Source organism: Canis aureus, chromosome X (assembly GCF_053574225.1).
Source record: "Canis aureus isolate CA01 chromosome X, VMU_Caureus_v.1.0, whole genome shotgun sequence".
Classification (NCBI taxonomy): Eukaryota; Metazoa; Chordata; class Mammalia; order Carnivora; family Canidae; genus Canis; species Canis aureus.
Genome location: NC_135649.1, coordinates 76,668,098 through 76,687,624, shown reverse-complemented (window position 1 = coordinate 76,687,624; position 19,527 = coordinate 76,668,098). Strand labels below are relative to the sequence as shown.

Genomic DNA, 19,527 nt, shown 5'->3' with positions numbered 1-19,527 from the left:
CTATGAACAAGTGAGTTTGGAGGATTAAGGATAGACCAATGGTTCTCAGTGGGGATGATTTTGCTTCCCAGGGGACTTTGGCAGTGTCTGGAGACATTTTTGGTTTTCACAGCTGGGAGTGATAAGGAGGTGCCACTGTCCTATTTGGGATACTGCTAAACATCCTACAAGGCACGGGGCAGGCCCCCACCACAAAGAGGAATCTGGCCTCAAATATCAATGGTGCCAAGAGTGAGAAACACTAGGTCAGAATCCTCTCTTCTGACTTTGGCTACTCTTTCTCAGCCTCTACAGTAAACTACACTTCAGTCTATAATCAATCAATACTCTGTCTTCAGGCCATTTCCTTTTTCTCTATATTTTCTCTTGAGGATAACATGCATTTCCATGACTTCTACTACCAGATCTATGTTGGTGATACCATGTTATGTCTAGTTCCCAACTGCTTTTCTCAATCTAAAGCATTGTTTCTCTTGATTTCCCCTCACATGTTTTCATTAACCCATTGCTGCAATATTTTTTTTATTAGTAACATCTGGTAGAAAACCATAGGGTCATTTATTTCCTAAACATTTATTTAGTTTCTAGTTTGTGTAAAGGACTGTTTTGGTACTTAGAGGAAGGCAGTGATTGTGAATATGAGAGGCAATCATGTAATAAGTACTTTAAATACATGATCCCTAACTATGGCAATAGTTTTATTATTATTATTATTACTTATTTTTTTGGGAATAGTTTTAAAAGGAAGAAATTATAATCTCCTGGAAACTATAGCTCTGTTTAATCAACTACTTAAATATCACAGAGCTTGTAAATAACAGAGTATTTTAAAAGTTGTATTTCGACATTAAGGATTGAATTCTTTTCATTGAAAAACACTTAGGACAGTGCTGTAAAAGTATGGTCTAGTTTGCACATAGCTAAAGGGGATGGACCTGAATGCTGAAGGTCTAAGAAGTTCCACTAGCCTTTTTTTCTAAGCCACTTTGCACCCTCCTCTGGTTGCTTACCATATATCATAGAATATAATACACCAGATAGTAAGATGAATTATTATTTTCCTTAAGTCTGGGAAAGAGAACACAAACATTGCTAATTAAAGTATGACATTTCATCAGTTGAGATTCATCAACTGAAATTTTATAGATGTTAAAACATTAAAAAAATTAGACATTTAAAAAAATAAGCTTTCAGAGATTTCTAATTTGTTAAAATAGTTAAAAAAGTGATATTACATTCTATGACATACGGTGAATTTATTTTCCGTGGTCAATGCTAGTGTGCTATTCTACACTTCAGTCAACTAACACGTTTGCATATTGCTTTTTAAATGGTCCTCGGAAGTTTCAGGGCTCTGGGTTGCGCATTAGTAACTCGATAGTAAAGCCCTTAGCTCTTAACTCATTTCTTTGTTCTCCTCCCTACCCCCATTTGCGCACCTCCCTTCCCCGTCCCCTCCCCTGCGCTTTTCCACAATATATCTATGCAGAGATCACCATCTAGGAGTAAACCTAAATTTCTTCTAATCTTAAAATTGCATTGATTGAAGACAGAACATAGATTTAGTTACATTTTGGGGGATGTGCTGTGGAAAAACATTATATATTAACTATACGCTGGGTCTTCTTAAGACCCGCCCCTGAAGAAACATTAAAATTGGGTGGAGTAGGGAAGGGAGGGAGGAGGCGGAGAGGGGATGTGCGTTTCAGGATACAGGAAATACGGTAAGCGCGAAACCCAGAGGAAGCTCTGTGCCTGGAAGGGACCCGCCGCCATCTCAGGTCTCGGCCTCGCCGGGCCCACTGGAGAGAGCTGACGCCCAGTCCTATAATCCTTATGGGGGACCAACCTTGTGCCTCCGGGAGATCCACGCTCCCTCCTGGAAACACGCGGGAAACCAGGCCTCCAAAAAAGCGCTGCCTCCTAGCACCACGGTGGGATTATCCGGAAGGAACTCCCAACGGAGGTAGTAACCCTCTCCCCTCCGCACCTTCTCCTGCATCACCCGGACTGAAGTCGCACCCTCCTCCTCCGGAGAAGTAGTAGAATATACTTCTCACATCGCAAACCAGGTCAGATTTTTTTCTTTCTCATCTTGGACATCCAGGCTCCCTGCAACTTAATTATGCAATTTCCCAGATCTCTTTCCTCTTTTTTCTATTCTTATCACGATTTCAAAATTGAAAAACAAAAATGGAGGCATTAAATAGCTCTTTCACAAAATATGGTTGGATGAAATTATGGATATTGACGTTAAGTAATATATTTTTAATATATTAGTTAATATATTAAATGTGATAAATGTGGTTACAGTTTTAAGAAATAGGTTTAAATCTTTTGATATGCTTAAAAGTAATTCAGTGGGGACGAAATGGGGATTTCAAATAAAATGTTCATGAGTTGATCATAACTGAGTGATATATACGTGGAGATTCATTATACTGTTCTCACTACTTTTGTGTATATTTGAAAGTTTTCCATTAAAAAAATCCTTGATTCAAGATCAACGATGTAGGAAAGGCCTCATTCCTATGCTAGCAAGCCTAATTCCTGTGCTTTCAGAGGGTATTCTAAAGTGAGTCTCAGGAGTGTGTGTTTCTCTGTGAGTGGCAGGAAAATTAGTAAATAAAAAAAAAAGTTACAATGTGGTAAGTCAAACCCAAGTGCCATAATGTTTGCTTGTCCAGGGTATGCAGGGATCACTCAGGATGGATAAAATCATTCTGCCTGATAGTAATCATGACCCATCAAAAAGGAAAGGGGAACTTCGGGTGGGCCTTAAAGGGTGAGTGACATCTGTCTTGTGGAAGGGTAGAGATTGGTTTTCAGGCCTGGTGTTTACAGGACAAAAGCTCCAAAGCAGGCTACCATGAAAAACTTGAGTATAACTGAATCTTGGAGAAGGACTTGGAGGTGCATGGAACTTAAATGTTATGCTTAGGATATGTAGTTTAATCTGAAATCATTGGTAACTATTGAATATTTTCAATCAAGTGATGTATTTTAGGAGTCCAGTTTTTACTATCAGAGAAACAGCCTTCTATTTAGATGACCTTCTAGAATGCAAAAAAAGAAGACCAAATCTGACCCAAGCCTCATAGATCCTTAAAATCCAAGGAAACAGGGCATCCTTTCTTCATTCATGCAATAAACCTCTATGGAGCCCTTGCAAAGGACTAGGCATTGTGCTGGGAGCTGTAGGAAATGGATGAGTCTATGATTTTAATTTGCAGTAGACCTCTTTTAATATTATCCATAGTGTTTTACAGGAATATATGAGAAATGGGAGCATAGTGGAGCATAAGGACTTGAGGAAGCTAGGGGAAAGAGATGGACAATAACAGAGGAAATCATTTTATCTTATTTTTACTATTTTTCAGTCTCAGAGGGATTGGAGAATGACTCCATTTCCTTGGTATATTCATAAAATGGTTCACCCAGTGAGGACAATGAAGATTATGGACACTGCTGCCCTGCTTTTTCTGATGTCCTGCACCAGGTAATTGTGTTTTTTGTTTTTTTTTTCAATTTTTATTTATTTATGATAGTCACAGAGAGAGAGAGAGAGAGAGGCAGAGACATAGGCCGAGGGAGAAGCAGGCTCCATGCACCGGGAGCCCGATGTGGGATTCGATCCCGGGTCTCCAGTATCGCGCCCTGGCCCAAAGGCAGGCGCCAAACCGCTGCACCACCCAGGGATCCCGGTAATTGTGTTTTTTAAAGTAATATATTTACTGAAACTTATTAAGGGAGGAAGAGGAATAAGAGTTGTAAAACAGCCAAACAAAAAGTAAAGCTAGCACCAAATGGTAAAATTGAAACTATTTTCTACATTATATGAAACCATATATATCATATAATAATAATGTAATTTATAGGCTACTTTGTTAGGTTCACTCCTAATTACCTTATAGTTTTTGTTGTTACTGTGAAATGCATCATTTAAACCACACTTTCTGATTTTTGCTCATAAAAGGGAACATGATTGTTATTTTTACATATTGATTTTATGTGCTAGTCTTTCTGAATTGTTTGTTCTGATAACATATAGATTTCCTTGGATTATCTATTAATTATTTTGTGAATAATGTCAGTTTCTTGTACTATATTTATATTTTAGCTTCTCTTACCTGCCAGCTAGGATCTTCAGTACAATGAAAACAGTAGCAGTGATAGAGCATTTTCTTCTCTTGCTTTTGAATTTACAAGGGAATTCTACAAATGTTTCACCACTTTTAGATTTCTCTCTTCAGAATAAGGAAGTTCATTGCTATTTTTAGAATGCTGAGACTTTTTAATTGTGAATAAATATGGAGTTTTTCTCCATTATTCTGAGACTGTAATAATGCAATAAATTACAATAATCAATTTTCTAATACATTTCCTGATTTTGTTTTCAGCATCCTCACGGCTGAATATTTTGTTTTTAAAATTTTTGCTTTAATCTTTATTATTTTCTTTACTTGCTTTATGTTTTGTCTTTTTCTAATTTATATTTTGGACCTTTAGCCTAGTAATTATCAAGTGCCTTTTCTAAAATAAGAATTTATGACTATAAATCTTGATTACATATGACTTTAAAAGAATTTCACAGATTTTTATGTGTAGTATTTTATTGTCATTAGATTGTAATTTTTTTCTGTAATTGTAATCTCAAGATTTCTTTTTTGATTCATGGGCTTAATTTACAAATCAGATTGTGATTTGGGTGGGCCTTAAAGGGTGAGTGACAAAAAAAAAAAAAAAAAAAAAAAAAGGGTGAGTGACATCTGTCTTGTGGAAGGGTAGAAATTGGTTTTCAGGCCTGGTGTTTACAGGACAAAAGCTCCAAAGCAGGCTACCATGAAAAACTTGAGTATAACTGAATCTTGGAGAAGGACTTGGAAAGAGATCTGGGAAATTCTTTTTTGTTTCTTAAATTCCACATACGAGTGAAATCAAGTGGAATTTGTCTTTCTCTGACTGACTTATATCACTTATATCACTTTGCATAATAGACTCTAGCTCCATCTATATTGTTATAAAAGGCAAGATTTTTGATAGCTGAGTAATATTCCATTATATGTATACACATCACATCTTCTTTATCCATTCATGCATATCCATTCATGGACATTTGGGCTCTTTCTGTAGTTTGTCTATTGTTGATAATGCTACTATAAACATTTGGGTGCATGTACCTCTTCGAATCTGAATCTGTATTTTTGTATCCTTTGGTTAGATATCTAGTGTAATTACAGGATTGTAGGGTAGTTCTATTTTTAACTTTTTGAGGAAGGTCCATGCTGTTTTCCAGGGTGAATGTTACAGTTTGCATTCCCACCAACAGTGTAGGAGGGTTCCCCTTGCTCTTCATCCTCACCAACACCTGTTTTCTGTGTTGTTCATTTTAGCCATTCTGACAGTTATGAGATGGTATGTCATTGTGGTTGTGATTTGTATTTCCCTGATGATTAGTGATATTGAATATCTTTTCATGTATCTGTTAGTTATTTGTATGTCTTCTTTGGAGAAATACCTGTGCATATCTTTTTCCCATTTCTTAACTGAATCATTTATTTTTTGAGTGTTGAGTTTGATAAGTTCTTTATGGATTTTGGATAATAGTACTTTATCTGATAAGTCATTGCAAATATCTTCTCCCATTCCATAGGCTGCTTTTTAGTTTTGTCAACTGTTTCCTTCGCTGTGCAGAAGCTTCTTACCTTGATGAGGTCCCAATAGTTCATTTTTTCTTTTGTTTCCTTCGCTTCTGGAGACGTGTCTAGTAAGAAGTTGCTGCAGCCAAAGTCATGGAAGTTGCTGCCTGTGTTCTCCTCTAGGATTTTGATAGATTCCTGTCTCACATTTAGGTATTTAATCCATTTTGAACTTATTTTTGTGTATGGTGTAAGAAAGTGGTCCAGTTTCATTCTTCTGCATGTTGCTGTTCAGTTTTCTGAACACCATTTATTGGAGAGACTCTCTTTTTCCCACTGTATCTTCTTTCCTGCTTTGTCAAAGATTAGTTGATCATATAGTTGTGTTTCCATTTCTAGTTTTCTATTCTGTTCCATTGATCTGTGTGTCTGTTTCTGTGCCAGTACCAATACTCTCTTGATGACTACAGCTTCGTAATAAACTTTGACGTCTGGAATCATGATGTCTCTAGCTTTGCTTTTCTTTTTGTTCAGGGTTGTTTTGGTTATTTGGGGTCTTTTGTGGTTCTATATATATTGCAGAATTGCTTGTTCTTGGCTCTGTGAAAAATTCTGGTAGTATTTTGATAGGGATTGCATTAAAAATGTAGGTTGCTTTGGGTAGTATAGACATTTTAACAATATTTATTCTTCCACTCTGAGCATGGAATGTTTTTCCATTCCTTTGTGTTCCCTTCAATTTCTTTCATAAGTATTATATCATTTTCAGCATACAGAACACTTACCTCTGGTTATGTTTATTTCTAGGGATCTTACGGTTTTTGATGTAATTGCAAATGGGACCGATGCCTTGATGTTGGTACATTTTTTATTACTGATTCAGTTTCCTTGCTGGTTATGGGTCTGTTTAAATTTTCATATTCTTCCTGTTTCAGTTTTGATAGTTTGTATGTTTCTAGGAATTTTTCCATTTCTATCAGATTGCCCATTTGTTGGCATATAACTTGTCATAATATTCTCCTAGTAATTATTTGTAATTTTGTGGTGTTCATTGTGATCTCTCCTCTTTGATTTGTGACTTTATTTATTTGGTCATTTCTCTTCTTTTTGATAAGTCTTGTTAGGGGTTTATCAATTGTCTTAATTCTTTTGAAGAACCAGCTCTTAGTTTCATTGATCTGTTCTACTGTGGGTTTTTTTTTTCTGTTTCTATATCATTTATTTCTTCTCTTATCTTTATTATTTCTCTAATTCTGCTGGCCTTGGGCTTTATTTGCTATTTCTTTTCTAGCTCCTTTAGGTGTAAGGTTAGGTTGTGTATTTGAGACTTTTCTTGCATCTTGAGGTACGCCTGTATTGCAATATACTTCCCTCTTAGGACTGCCTTCATTGTATCTCAAAGGTTTTGAACTGTTGTGTTTTTTTTTTCATTTGTTTCCATGTAGTTTTTAAGATTTCCTCTTTATTTTTTAAAAATATTTTATCCATTCATTCATGAGAGACACAGAGAGAAAGAGAGAGGCAGAGACATAGGCAGAGGGAGAGCAGGCTTCATTGCAGGGAGCCTGATGTGGGACCCGATCCCAGGACTTGGGGATCATGTCCTGAGCCAAAGGCAGACGCTCAACTGCTGAGCCACTCAGGCGTCCCAAGATTTCCTCTTTAATTTCCTGGTTAACCCATTCATTTTTTAGTAAGATGTTCTTTTACCTCCATGAATTTGGGGTCTTTCCAAATTTTTTCTTGTCGTTGACTTCAACTTTTGTAGAATTGTGGTCTGTTATGCGTGGTGTGATCTCAGTATTTTTGTACTTGTTGAGGCCTAATTTGTGACCCAGTATGTTATCTATTTTGGAGAATGTTCTCTGTGCACTTGAAAAGAATGTGTATTCTGCTGTTTTTGGATGAAGTGTTCTGAATATATCTGTGTAGTCCATCTGGTCCAGTGTGTATTTCAAAGCCATTGTTTCCTTTTTGATTTTCTGCCTAGATAATCTGTCCATTCTTCTAAGTGGGATATTAAAGTCGCCTAGTATTATTGTATTATTATCAATGTGTTTGTTTATGTTTGTCATTAATTGATTTATATATTTGGGTCCCATTTTGGGGACATAAATATTTACAATTGTTAGAAATTGTTGTTGGATAGATCCTTTAATTATGATATTATGCACTTCTTCATCTCTTCTTAGAGTCTGGTTAAAATCTAGTTTCCTGATATATGTATTGCCACTCTGGCTTTCTTTTGACGTCCATTATGATAAATGTTCTCCACCTTCTCACTTTCAACCTGCAGGTATCTTTAGGTCTAAAATGAATCTCTTGTAAGCAGCATATAGATGGGTCTTGTTTTTTTATCCTTTCTGATACCCTATATCTTTTGATTGGAGCATTTAGTCCATTTACATTCAGACTGATTATTGATAGATATGAATTTAGTGCCATTGTATTACCCATAAAGTTGGTATTTCTGGAGATTTTCTCTGTTCCTTTCTAGTCTTTGTTGCTTTTGGTCTTTTTTTCTCTACTAAAACAATCCCCCTTAAAATTTCTTGCATGGCTGGTTCAGTGGTCATGAACTCCTTTAGTTTTTGTAGGTCTGAGAAACTCTTTACCTCTAGTTCTGTGCTGAATGGCAGCCTTGCTGGATAAAGAATTCTTGGCTGCATACTTTTCCCATTCAGCACATTGAACATATCATGAATGTTAAAATTTCTTGCATGGCTGGTTCAGTGGTCATGAACTCCTTTAGTTTTTGTAGGTCTGGGAAACTCTTTACCTCTAGTTCTGTGCTGAATGGCAGCCTTGCTGGATAAAGAATTCTTGGCTGCATACTTTTCCCATTCAGCACATTGAACATATCATGACACTGTCTTCTGGCCTGTGGAAGTTTCTGTGGAGCAATCTGATGCAAACCTGATTTGTCTTCTCTTCTTGTAGGTTAAGGAATTTTTTTCCCTTGCCGCTTTTGGGATTTTTTCCTTATCTATGAATTTTTTAAAAGATTGTATTTATTCATGAGAGGCACACAGAGAGAAAGGCAGAGACACAGGCAGAGGGAAAAAGCAGGCTCCATGCAGGGAGCCCAATGTGGGACCTGATCCTGGCTCACCAGGATCATGCCCTGAGCCAAAGGCAGATGCCCAACTGCTGAGCCACCCAGGCGTCCCTCCTTATCTGTGTATATTGTAAATTTCACCATATGTTATATCTTGGTGTTGGCTTGTTTTTGTTGATTTTGATGGGAGTTCTTTATGTCTTCTGGATTTCAGTGTTTGTTGTTATCCAGATTAAGGAAGTTTTCAGCTATAATTCTCTCAAATAAACCTTCTGCCCCTTTTTCCCTCTCTTCTTCTTCTGAGACTCCTATGATACAAATGTTATTACACTTTATGAGGTCACTGAATTCCCTGAGTCTACATTTGTAATCCAGTGTTTTTCTTTCCTGCTTCCTTTCAACTTCATTATTTTCCATAATTTTATCTCATATGACTGATTCATCCTTAGCTTCTTCCATCCTTGTGGTCATTACCTCCAGTTAGTTGTTCTTCTTGGTTCTAGCTTTTTTTTTCTGCCTGACTAGTTAGTAGATATTTGATCTGTGCAGTAATGTACTCCCTGGTATTTTCTATGCTTTTCTCAAGTCCAGTTAGTATCCTTAAGATTGTTGTTTTAAATTCTTGTTCAGGCATATTACTAATATTATATATTACATGTAACTGTTTTAATTGGATTACTGGCCATTACCTCTTGGTCTTTCTTGTGGGATGGATTCCTCTGTCTTGATGTTTTGTTTATAACCCTGTCTTCTGTGTGTTCAGAAATCCTGTTATGTTTCCTGCTCCTGAGAGCAATGGCTAAATTAAGAAGAGGTCATATACCATCCAGGGCTTGGCGCTTCAGTAAGTTTTTTGGTGTATGTTGTGTGCACTCTGCTGTGTGTTTCCACTGCTCCTTCTCTTAGGTCAATCATCTGCAGAGTTTTTCCTTGTCTGCATTTTGTCTATGTGGGGGGATGGTGTGTGTTTGGACATTGGACATTGTATGGAGGGTTTTAACTAGGTGTGTTTTGGTGTGCTTTTTGGAAAAGGCTGGATCCTGTTTCCCTTAGAGCTAAAGATTTGCAGTACTCTATGATCAGTACACTTTGTGCAAGGGGTTTGTGCTGGTCTTCTGGGGGAGGGGCATGCTGCACTGGTTCTCAGGGTGGATTTGGCTTAGTGCAGATGCACCTATAGGGTGCAGTGGGGCAGGGATTGTTGTAAGCAGCTTCACCTTCCACTGGGGATGCTGTTTTATTCACTGAAGTATGTCTATGCTGATGGGTGAGGGAGAAATGGCCTCACCCCACTCTCTTGTCCCCGTAGAGGGAAGTTGGTGCCGTCTGCTGTTCAGGAAGCCCTCACAGAAGAGCCAACTATCTCCCTCTGTGTCTCAGGATTCCATCAGAACCCTGTCTGTGTCTGTGCCATCTACCTGCCTGGCAGCACAGTGTTTCTGTGTTTTATCTCAGGGGTGAAGCTGGGTTTCAAAACTCCAATTTTAGGAACTGGGTATAATGCAAACCTACATTGATTCTCTGGGGGAGGGTCTTGCTGCACTGTGGTTGGTGTGAGTTTGTCCCAGAAAAGCAGCTGCATGAATGTACAGGGGCTCGGAATTTATGGTAAAGCTCAGCCAAAAGCTGTCATCCAGGATAGCTGTCTTCAGCACTTTCCTCTGCTGATATGTTAATTAACAGTGCAGCTCAATGGTGCCCATCATCTGTTTCATGCCCTCTCAGGATATGCCACCTCTCCCAAATGCACTCCAAAAAGGGGAACTGTCTCTCCAGGTGCAACCAAGGGTCTCCTCAGACCATGCTGTCCACTCTCAGGACTCTGCCCTCCTTCCCCAGATGAGCACAGTTATGCCCACATGGTATGACCCCAGTGATACCATACTTCTAGAACTTTAGACTTTGAGCTCCACTGCTTGTAAAAACTTTACAATAAGCAGCCCCTCTCCTTTCCCTAGTCAGTGGTTTTGGGGAAGTGCTTTTCTTATGTAATCCCCTTCATGTTGGTTTCTCTCTCTTTCTTTCTCTGTTCCTTGATCCTCTCTCCATGATAAGGCTTCCCTCCACTCCGAAGAACCTCTAGTTCTTTTCTCCCCCAACTTAACTGTCTGCAGCTCCTGCCTTCCATGATGTGGCTGTTTTTCTCCTTCTAGATGTGCAGTTTGTTCTCTTAGTCCTCAGATTGATTTCTTACATGTTTAGAATGATTTATTAATCTAGCTATGTTTAAGGTACAAGGCAAGTATAGGGTTCCCCAACTACTCTGCCATCTTAACTCATCCTCCAATAAATCTTTTATTTTGGTCTAATTTTACAATTCAGAAACATTGGTAGAACATTACAAAGAACTCCCATATACTCTTTACCCAGATTCACCAATTAATATTTTTCCATGTTTGCTTTTTTCATTCTCTATTTCTTTTTCTCTCTCTCAAACCCCTTCTTCCTCTCTCTTCTCTTTTGTCCTTACTCCTCCCCCATCCATTCTTACCTCTACCTTCCCTTCTTCCTCTGCCCTTCTCCCTCTTCCTCTCTCTGAGCTATTTAAGAGTTCCTAGCAGATACCATGTCCATTTACTGGGAAATACTTAAGTACCTGTAAATACTTCAGTGTGTATTTCCTCAGAAAGATGTGTTTCTTTTATATAATCTCCTATATGTGTCAAAATAGATACTTGACATTGTTCCAATTTTTGTTTCATAAATGTTTATTGTTAAGAGTATCCACTTATAATTAGTGAAAAAGGGATGTTTTTGGAAGAACATATAATCCAAGTGGACAATGCAAGCTATATTATAGTTCTTTTTTGTCTAGGTTTATTGAAATATATTTGGCATGTAATGTTGCAAGTTTGCAGTATACAATAAGATGATTTGCTATACCTATATATTAAAAAATAATTACCACAGTAAGTTTTCACACAGTCATCTTACACAGTTACCAATTTTTTCTCTGTGGTGAGAACTTTTTTTAAATTATTTTTTTAGAGAGATCACGCGAGCGGGAGGGGCAGAGAGAGAGGGAGAAAATTTTAAGCGGGCTCCATGCTCAGCACAGAGCCCAGTGCAGGGGCTCAGTCTCACGACCCTGAGATCATGACCTGAGCCGAACTCAAGAGTTGGACACATAACCGACTGAGGCAACCAGGTGACTGACCCCTGTGTGGTGAGAACTATCTATCTATTCTCAGCAACTATTAACTATACAATATTATATTGTTAATTATAGTCATTATGCTGTAGTGTGAACTATGTTGGAAATACACTGTAACTATAATTGTATAAATATTTTTATGTATTTATATATTTATATAATTATATTATTAGCTCAAGTATAATGTACATTGTGTTATTAATGTATTAGATACAAGGAACTTATGGATGTTACAGTTGAAATTTTATACCTTTTGGCCACTTTCACCAATTTCTCCTATCCTACAACTTCTGGAAATTACCAACATACTCTTTGTATCTATGAGTTTATTTTTTTTTTTAGGAAGATTCCATGTATAAGTGAGATCATACAGTGTTTTTTTTCTGACTTAGTTCACTTAGTATACTGTCCTCAAGTTTTATCCACTGTGCTGGAAATGACAAGATTTCTTTTTATTTCCTATATTTTTTATTGAAGTTCCATTTGACAACATATAGCATAACACCCAGTGCTCACCCCTCAAGTTCCTCCCTCAGTGCCTGTCACACAGTCAACCCATCCACCTCCCACCTCCCTTCCACCACCCCTTGTTCGATTCCCAGAGTTAGGTGTCTCTCATGTTCTGTCACCCTCACTGATATTTCCCACTCATTTTCTCTTTCGCCTTTATTCCCTTTCACTATTTTTTATATTCCTCAAATGAATGAGACCATATAATGTTTGTCCTTCTCCAATTGACTTACTTCATTCAACATAATACCCTCCAGTTCTATCCACATTGAAGCAAATGGTGGGTCTTCATCATTCGTAATGGCTGAGTAATATTCCATTGTATACATATACCACATCTTCTTCATTCATCTTTCGATGGACACCGAGGCTCCTTCCATAGTTTGGCTATTTTGGACATTGTTGCTATAAACATTGGGGTGCAGGTGTCCTGTCTTTCACTGCATCTGTATTTTGGGGTAAATCCCCAGAAGTGCAATTGCTGGGTCATAGGGCAGTTCAATTTTTAACTCTTTGAGGAACCTACACACAGTTTTCCAGACTGGCGGGACCAGTTCACATTCCCACTAACAGTGCAGGAGGGTACCCCTTTCTCCACATCCTCTCCAACATTTGTGGTTTCCTGCCTTGTTAATTTTCACCATTCTCACTGGTGTGTGGTGGTATATCATTGTGGTTTCGATTTGTATTTCCCTGAAGGCAAGTGATGTGGGGCATTTTCTCATGTGCATGTTGGCCATGTCTATGTCTTCCTCTGAAATTTCTGTTCATGGCTTTTGCCCGCTTCATGATTAGATTGTTTGTTTCTATGCTGTTGAGTTTAATAAGTTCTTTATAAACCTTGGATACTAGCCCTTTATCTGATATGTCATATGCAAATAACTTCTCCCATTCTGTAGGTTGTCTTTTAGTTTGGTTGACTGTTTCTTTGGCTGTGCAGAAGCTTTTTATCTTAATGAAATCCCAATAGTTCCTTTTTGCTTCTATTTCCCGTGCCTTCTGAGATGTATCTTACAAGAAGTTGTTGTGGCCAAGTTCAAAGAGGGTGTTGCCTGTATTCTCCTCTAGGATTTTGATGGATTCTTGTCTAACATTTAGATCTTTCATCCATTTTGAATTTCTCTTTGTGTCTGGTGTAAGACAATGATCTAGTTTCATTCTTATGCATGTGGATGGCCAATTTTCCCAGCACCATTTACTGAAGAGACTGTCCTTTTTCCAGTGGATAGTCTTTCCTGCATGGTCGAATATTAGTTGACCATAGAGTTGAGAGCGCATTTCTGGGTTCTCTATTCTGTTCCATTGATTTATGTGTCTGTTTTTGTGCCAGTACCCCGCTGTTTTGATGATCACAGCTTTGGAGTAGAACTTGAAATCCGGTATTGTGATGCCCCTGGCTCTGGTTTTGTTTTTTAATATTCCCCTGGCTATTCAGGGTCTTTTCTGATTCCACACAAATCTTAAGATGGTTTGGTTCAACTCTGAAGAAAGTCCATTGTTTTGATAGGATTGCATTAAATATGTAAATTGCCTTGGGTAGCATTGACATTTTCACAATATTAATTCTTCCAATCTATGAGGATGGAATATTTTTCCATCTCTTTGTATTTTCCTCAATTTCTTTCAGAAGTGTTCGGTAGTTTTTAGGGTATAGATGCTTTACCTCTTTGGTTAGGTTTATTCCCAGGCATCTTATGCTTTTGGGTGTAATTGTAAATGGGATTAATTCCTTAATTTCTCTTTCTTCAGTCTCATAGTTAGTGTATAGAAATGCTACTGATTTTTGGTCATTAATTTTGTATCCTGCCACACTGCTTAATTGCTGTATGAATTCTAGCCATTTTGGGGTGGATTTTTTGGTTTTCTATGTAGAGTATCATGTCATTTGTGAAGAGGGAGACTTTGACTTATCCTTTGCCAATTGGAATGCCTTTTATTTCTTTGGTTTCCTGATTGCTGAGGCTAGGACTTCTAGTACTGTGTTGAATAGCAGTGGTGAGAGTGGACATCTCTGTCTTGTTCCGGATCTTAGGGGAAAGGCTCCCAGTGCTTCCCCATCGAGAATGATATTTGCTGTGGGCTTTTCATAGATGGCTTTTAAGATGTTGAGGAATGTTGGAATGTTCCCTCTATCCCTACACTCTGAAGAGTTTTGATCAGGAATGGATGCTGTATTTCGTCAAATACTTTCTCTGGTATCTATTGAGAGGATCATATCGTTCTTGTTTTTCCTCTTGCTGATATGATGAATCACATTGATTGTTTTCCGCGTGTTGAGCCAGCCTTGCATGACGGGGATAAATCCTACTTGGTCATGTTGAATAATCTTCTTAAGGTATTGTTATATCCTATTGTATCTTATTTAGCATTTTTGCATCCATGTTCATCAGGGATATTGGTCTATAATTCTCCTTTTTGGTGGGGTCTTTGGTTTTCTAATTAAGGTGATGCTGGCCTCATAGAACAAGTTTGGAAGTATTCAATCTCTTTCTATCTTTTTGAAAAGCTTTAGTACCATAGGTATGGTTTCTTCCTTAAAAGTTTGATAGAATTCCCCAGGGAAGCCATCTGACCCTGGACTTTTGTGTCTTGGCAGGTTTTTGATGACTGCTTCAATGTCCTCCCTAGTTATTGGCCTGTTCAGGTTTTTTATTTCTTCCTGTTCCAGTTTTGGTAGTTTGTGGTTTTCCAGAAATGCATCTATTTCTTCTAGATTGCCTAATTTATTGGCGTATAGCTGTCCATAATATGTTTTTAAAATTGTTTGTATTTCCTTGGTGTTGGTAGTGATCTCTCCTTTCTCATTCGTGATTTTACTAATTTGAGTCTTCTCTCTCTTCTTTTTAATAAGGCTGGCTAATGGTTTATCTATCTTATTAATTCTTCCAAAGAACCAACTCCTGGTTTTGTTGATCTGTTCCACAGTTCTTCTGGTCTCGATTTCATTGAGTTCTCCTGGAATCTTATTAAGTCTCTTCTGCTGGGTGTAGGTTCTATTTGTTGTTTTTTCTCTAGCTCTTTTTGGTGTAAGGTTAGCTTTTGTATTTGAGTTCTTTCCAGTTATTGAATGGATGCTTGTATTGCGATGTATTTCCCCCTCAGGACTGCTTTTGATGCATCCCAAAGATTTTGAACGGTTGTATCTTCATTCTCATTAGTTTCCATGAATCTTTTTAATTCTTCCTTAATTTTCTGGTTCACCCTTTCATCTTTTAGCAGGATGGTCCTTAACCTCCAGTTGTTTGAAATCCTTCCAAACTCCGTCTTGTGATTTAGTTCTAATTTCAAAGCATTATGGTCTGAGAATACACGGGGGAGGATCCCAATCTTTTGGTATCGGTTCAGACCTGACTTGTGACCCAGTATGTGGTCTATTCTGGAGAAAGTTCCATGTGCACTTGAGAACAATGTGTATTCAGTTGAGTTTGGATGTAAAGTTCTGTATATATCTGTGAAATCCATGTGGTCTAGTGTATCATTTAAAGCACTTGTTTCTTTGGGGATGTTGTGCTTAGAAGACCGATCAATTGTAGAAAGCGCTACATTGAACTCACCAAGTATAAGTGTATTATTTCTAAGTATGTCTTTACTTTGGTTATTAATTGATTGATATATTTGGCAGCTCCCACATTTGGGGCATATATATTGATGATTGTTAAGTCCTCTTCTTGGATAGATCCTTTAAGTATGGTATAGTGTCCCTCTTCATCTCTCACTACAGTCTTCGGGATAAATTTTAGTTTATCTGATATAAGGATGGCTACCCCTGCTTTCTTTTGAGGACCATTTGAATGGCAAATGGTGCTCTAACCTTTTATTTTCAGGCTGTAGGTGTCCTTCTGTCTAAAATGAGTCTCTTTTAGACAGCAAATAGATGGGTCCTGCTTTTTTGTCCAGTCTGAAACCATGCGCCTTTTGATGGGGTCATTAAGCCCATCACGTTCAGAGTTACTCTTGAAAGAGTTTAGTGTCATCATGATACCTATTCAGTCCCTGTTTTTGTGGATTGTTCCATTGGACTTCCTCTTAAAGAGGAATTTTATGAGTCCCCCTTAAAATTTCTTGCAAGCTGGTTTGGTGGTCACACATTCTTTCAGTTCCTGCCTATCTTAGAAGCTCTTTCTTTCTCCTTCTATTCTGAATGAGAGCCTTGCTGAATAAAATATTCTTGGCTGCAGGTTCTTCTCATTTAGGACCCTGAATATATCCTGCCAGCCCTTCCTGGCCTGCCAGGTCTCTGGAGAGGTCTGCTGTTAATCTAATATTTCTCCCCATAAAAGTTAGAGATTTATTGTGTCTTGTTGATTTAAGGATCTTCTCTTTATCTTTGAAATTTGCAAACTTCACTATTAAATGTCGAGGTGTTTAGTGGTTTTTATTGATTTTAGGGGGCGATCTCTCTTTTTCCTGGATCTGAATGCCTGTTTCCCTTCACAAATTACGAAAATTTTCAGCTATGATTTGTTCAAATACATATTCTGGACCTCTGTCGCTTTCTGTGCCCTCGGGAACCCCAATTAAACGTAGATTTTTCTTCCTCAGGTTTCATTTCTTTCTCTTAATCTATCCTCATGATCTTTTAATTCTTTGTCTCTTTTTTCCTCAGTTTCCCTCTTTGCCATCAACTTGTCTTTTATGTCACTCACTAGTTCTTCCACCTCGTTAACCCTCGTCGTTAAGACCTCTAGTTTGGATGCCTCTCATTCAATTGATTTTTAATTTCTGCCTTATTAGATCTAAATTCTGCAGTCATGAAGTCTCTTGAGTCCTTTATGCTTTTTTCTAGAGCCACCAGTAGCTGTATAATAGTGCTTCTGAATTGGCTTTCTGACAGTGAATTGTAATCCAGTTTTTGTAACTCTTTGTGAGAGAGGACTGTTTCTGATTCTTTCTTTTGAGGTGAGGTTTTCCTTCTAGTCATTTTGCTCAGTGCAGAGTGGCCAAAAACAAGTTGTATTGGGAAAAGGAGAAAAAGAGAGAAGAGAAAGAAGAAAAGAAAAAGAAGAAAGAAAAAAAAGGAAAAAAACTGAAGAGAAGAAAAGAAAAAAGGGGGGGAAAGCAAACAGAAATAACAAAAAAACAAGGGGGCGTATCCTCTGCTTCTCTATACTGTAAATCCCTTGACTTCCCCTGGAACTTTCCAGTGCTCCTTGGTCAATAATTTGTTTTTCCCCTGTTGGTCTAAGTGGTCTTCTGGGAGAGGGGCCTGCTGTGCTGATTTTCGGGTGGGACTTGGGGGAGCTGCTCAGCCTGCAGCCTGGTGCAAGGCTCAATGAAAGTTGTTTAACCTGTTTATCGGTGAGGCCACTGTGAAGCTCAGTGGGGGTTGTTTATCCTGTGAGACCCCAGGAAGAACAACAACAGTAGCAGGTGGAGTCAGCTCCTGTCCTAACTTAGGAGCTCTCAGTCTACAGGGGCCTGGATGCTCCGGGGGCGGGGGCCACTGATCTGCTCAGCTCGGGGTCGCCTGGTGGCAGGAGTGTCCTTGCTGTCCTGGGCCCTCCTGGCTTATGCCTGTCCTGGGGGGAAAGTTGGATCCTGGGCTGTGTCCCCGGTGCCCTGTACTCCCGGGCCTGCACTGTTGGAGTCGTGCTCCTGGCCGCGCAGCCCCCTCTGCTCGGAGCCTCTGCCAGAGCCGCTTCCCAGCTGCAACCGGTCATGCAGCCCTCTCCCCAGAGCCTCCCCCTAGCCGCCTCGGAGCTGCTCCTGGGTCCAGCAGGCTTGTGCTGAAGCCCTTTAGGGAGCTTGGCCGCGGGGTGTGGCTTGCTCTCCCTGGGGCGCAGGTGCTCTGTTAGTGTCCCAGGGAGCCTGAGGGCATCCCCGCCCCTCCTGGGATCCTTCTCCAACTCCCTGTGAGCTTCTTTCCCTCCGGGAAGGTTGGTGAAGCTCCTGCTTCTCCGGGATGGGTCTCTCCTGTCCTGGGGGCACTTGCCTCATGGCCTTAGCCTGGCTCCTCTTGGGGCCTCTCCCCCTTGGATGCCTCTTTTTCTCTTTCTTCCCCCTGTCTTCCTACCTTGATAGAAGCGTGAATTCTTCTCACTGTAGAATTCCAGCTGTTTTCTCTTTAAATCTGAAGCCGAATTTGTAGGTTTTCAGGATGATTTGAAGGTTATCTAGGTAATTTGGTGGGGATAGGTGACTTGGGGACCCTACTCTTCTGCCATCTTGCCCCGCCTCCTTGATGCCCATTTTAAGAGAAATGTGGACAGCAGCATTATAGATAGTAGAGGATTCAAGAAGTTTAGTTCAATGCGAAAAACTTTCATTGAGTTCATGAATGAATTTAACATGAATAGTTTCAGTGTTGTTAGAATAGAAGTAAGGCTGCAGTGGGTTGAAGAATGACTAGAAGGTGCCAAATTGAAGCCAGTATACACCACTCAGAGATGTTCAGGTAAGGAGGAGAAGATAAAAATGGATGATAATTGTAAGAGGTTTAAGTGCCATGGCAGATTGTTAAAAATTGCAGAAAGTTGGGAAAGCTTATTGGCCAACAGCAACAAGTAAGGAGGAAGAGATTGATGTTCTAGGAGAGAAGAGAATTCCTAATAACTGAGAAAGAAAAGAAATCAGCCTTGTTATTAAATGGGCGTGCAATGCTAAGGAAGGGATTGTTTTTGTCTTTGGATGGGAATAAAGTGGTGGTGGCTCTCAGTGATGGTAGTATCAACCAAAGGAGATCATTTGAAAGTTTGTGAGGCGCTTGTAGATAATCATAATGACTGGAGTACTTCCTGTCCTATTATGATCAGGGTTTTGTGTCAGAACAGGCTGCACAAAAAAAATAATTTTTCTATGTCCCAGACAAATTTGACTATCCCATTGGATGTTTATATAGATGAAACGCCCCTTTGTATTGATCCAGGCCTTGAATCAAACTTCATAATATATACAAAGAAAGTTTTAATATACACTGACTTTTCTAGGACTGCGTCTACCATGTACACTAACATAGATCTTACTTTGTTTTGTTCAGAATGTTACCAAGAATGTTCAGTTTGGAAAATCATTTCACCTACAAAAATACTGTTCTTGGATATTTGAAATGAGAGTAATAACAGACCTGTAAAAGAGCATTTGTAACTAGTACATTTACAGGCATTCTATGTATATTTGTCTACATGTGTCTTTTAGTGTTGTCATGACCCAGCATTTCCATTTTGAAA

The 19,527-nt window shown here is 38.8% G+C and overlaps 1 protein-coding gene across 8 annotated transcripts in view; it reads left to right on the top strand.

Annotated features, from left to right (window-relative positions):
• Positions 1-1,701: 1,701 nt before the first annotated feature.
• Positions 1,702-19,527, top strand: part of NBDY (negative regulator of P-body association) — a 65,639-nt gene continuing 47,813 nt past the window's right edge. For 4 of the 8 annotated variants that reach the window (XM_077888767.1, XM_077888764.1, XM_077888761.1 and 1 more), the window contains exons 1-2: positions 1,703-2,072; positions 3,381-3,499. In XM_077888767.1, the coding sequence (XP_077744893.1) occupies positions 1,837-2,043 (207 nt within the window). In that variant the 5' untranslated portion in view covers positions 1,703-1,836 and the 3' untranslated portion in view covers positions 2,044-2,072; positions 3,381-3,499. Of the gene's footprint in view, positions 2,073-3,380; positions 3,500-5,758; positions 5,853-9,460; positions 9,542-19,527 lie in introns of all 8 variants that reach the window. The other 4 variants (XM_077888760.1, XM_077888759.1, XM_077888763.1 and 1 more) reach the window with 4 other exon arrangements.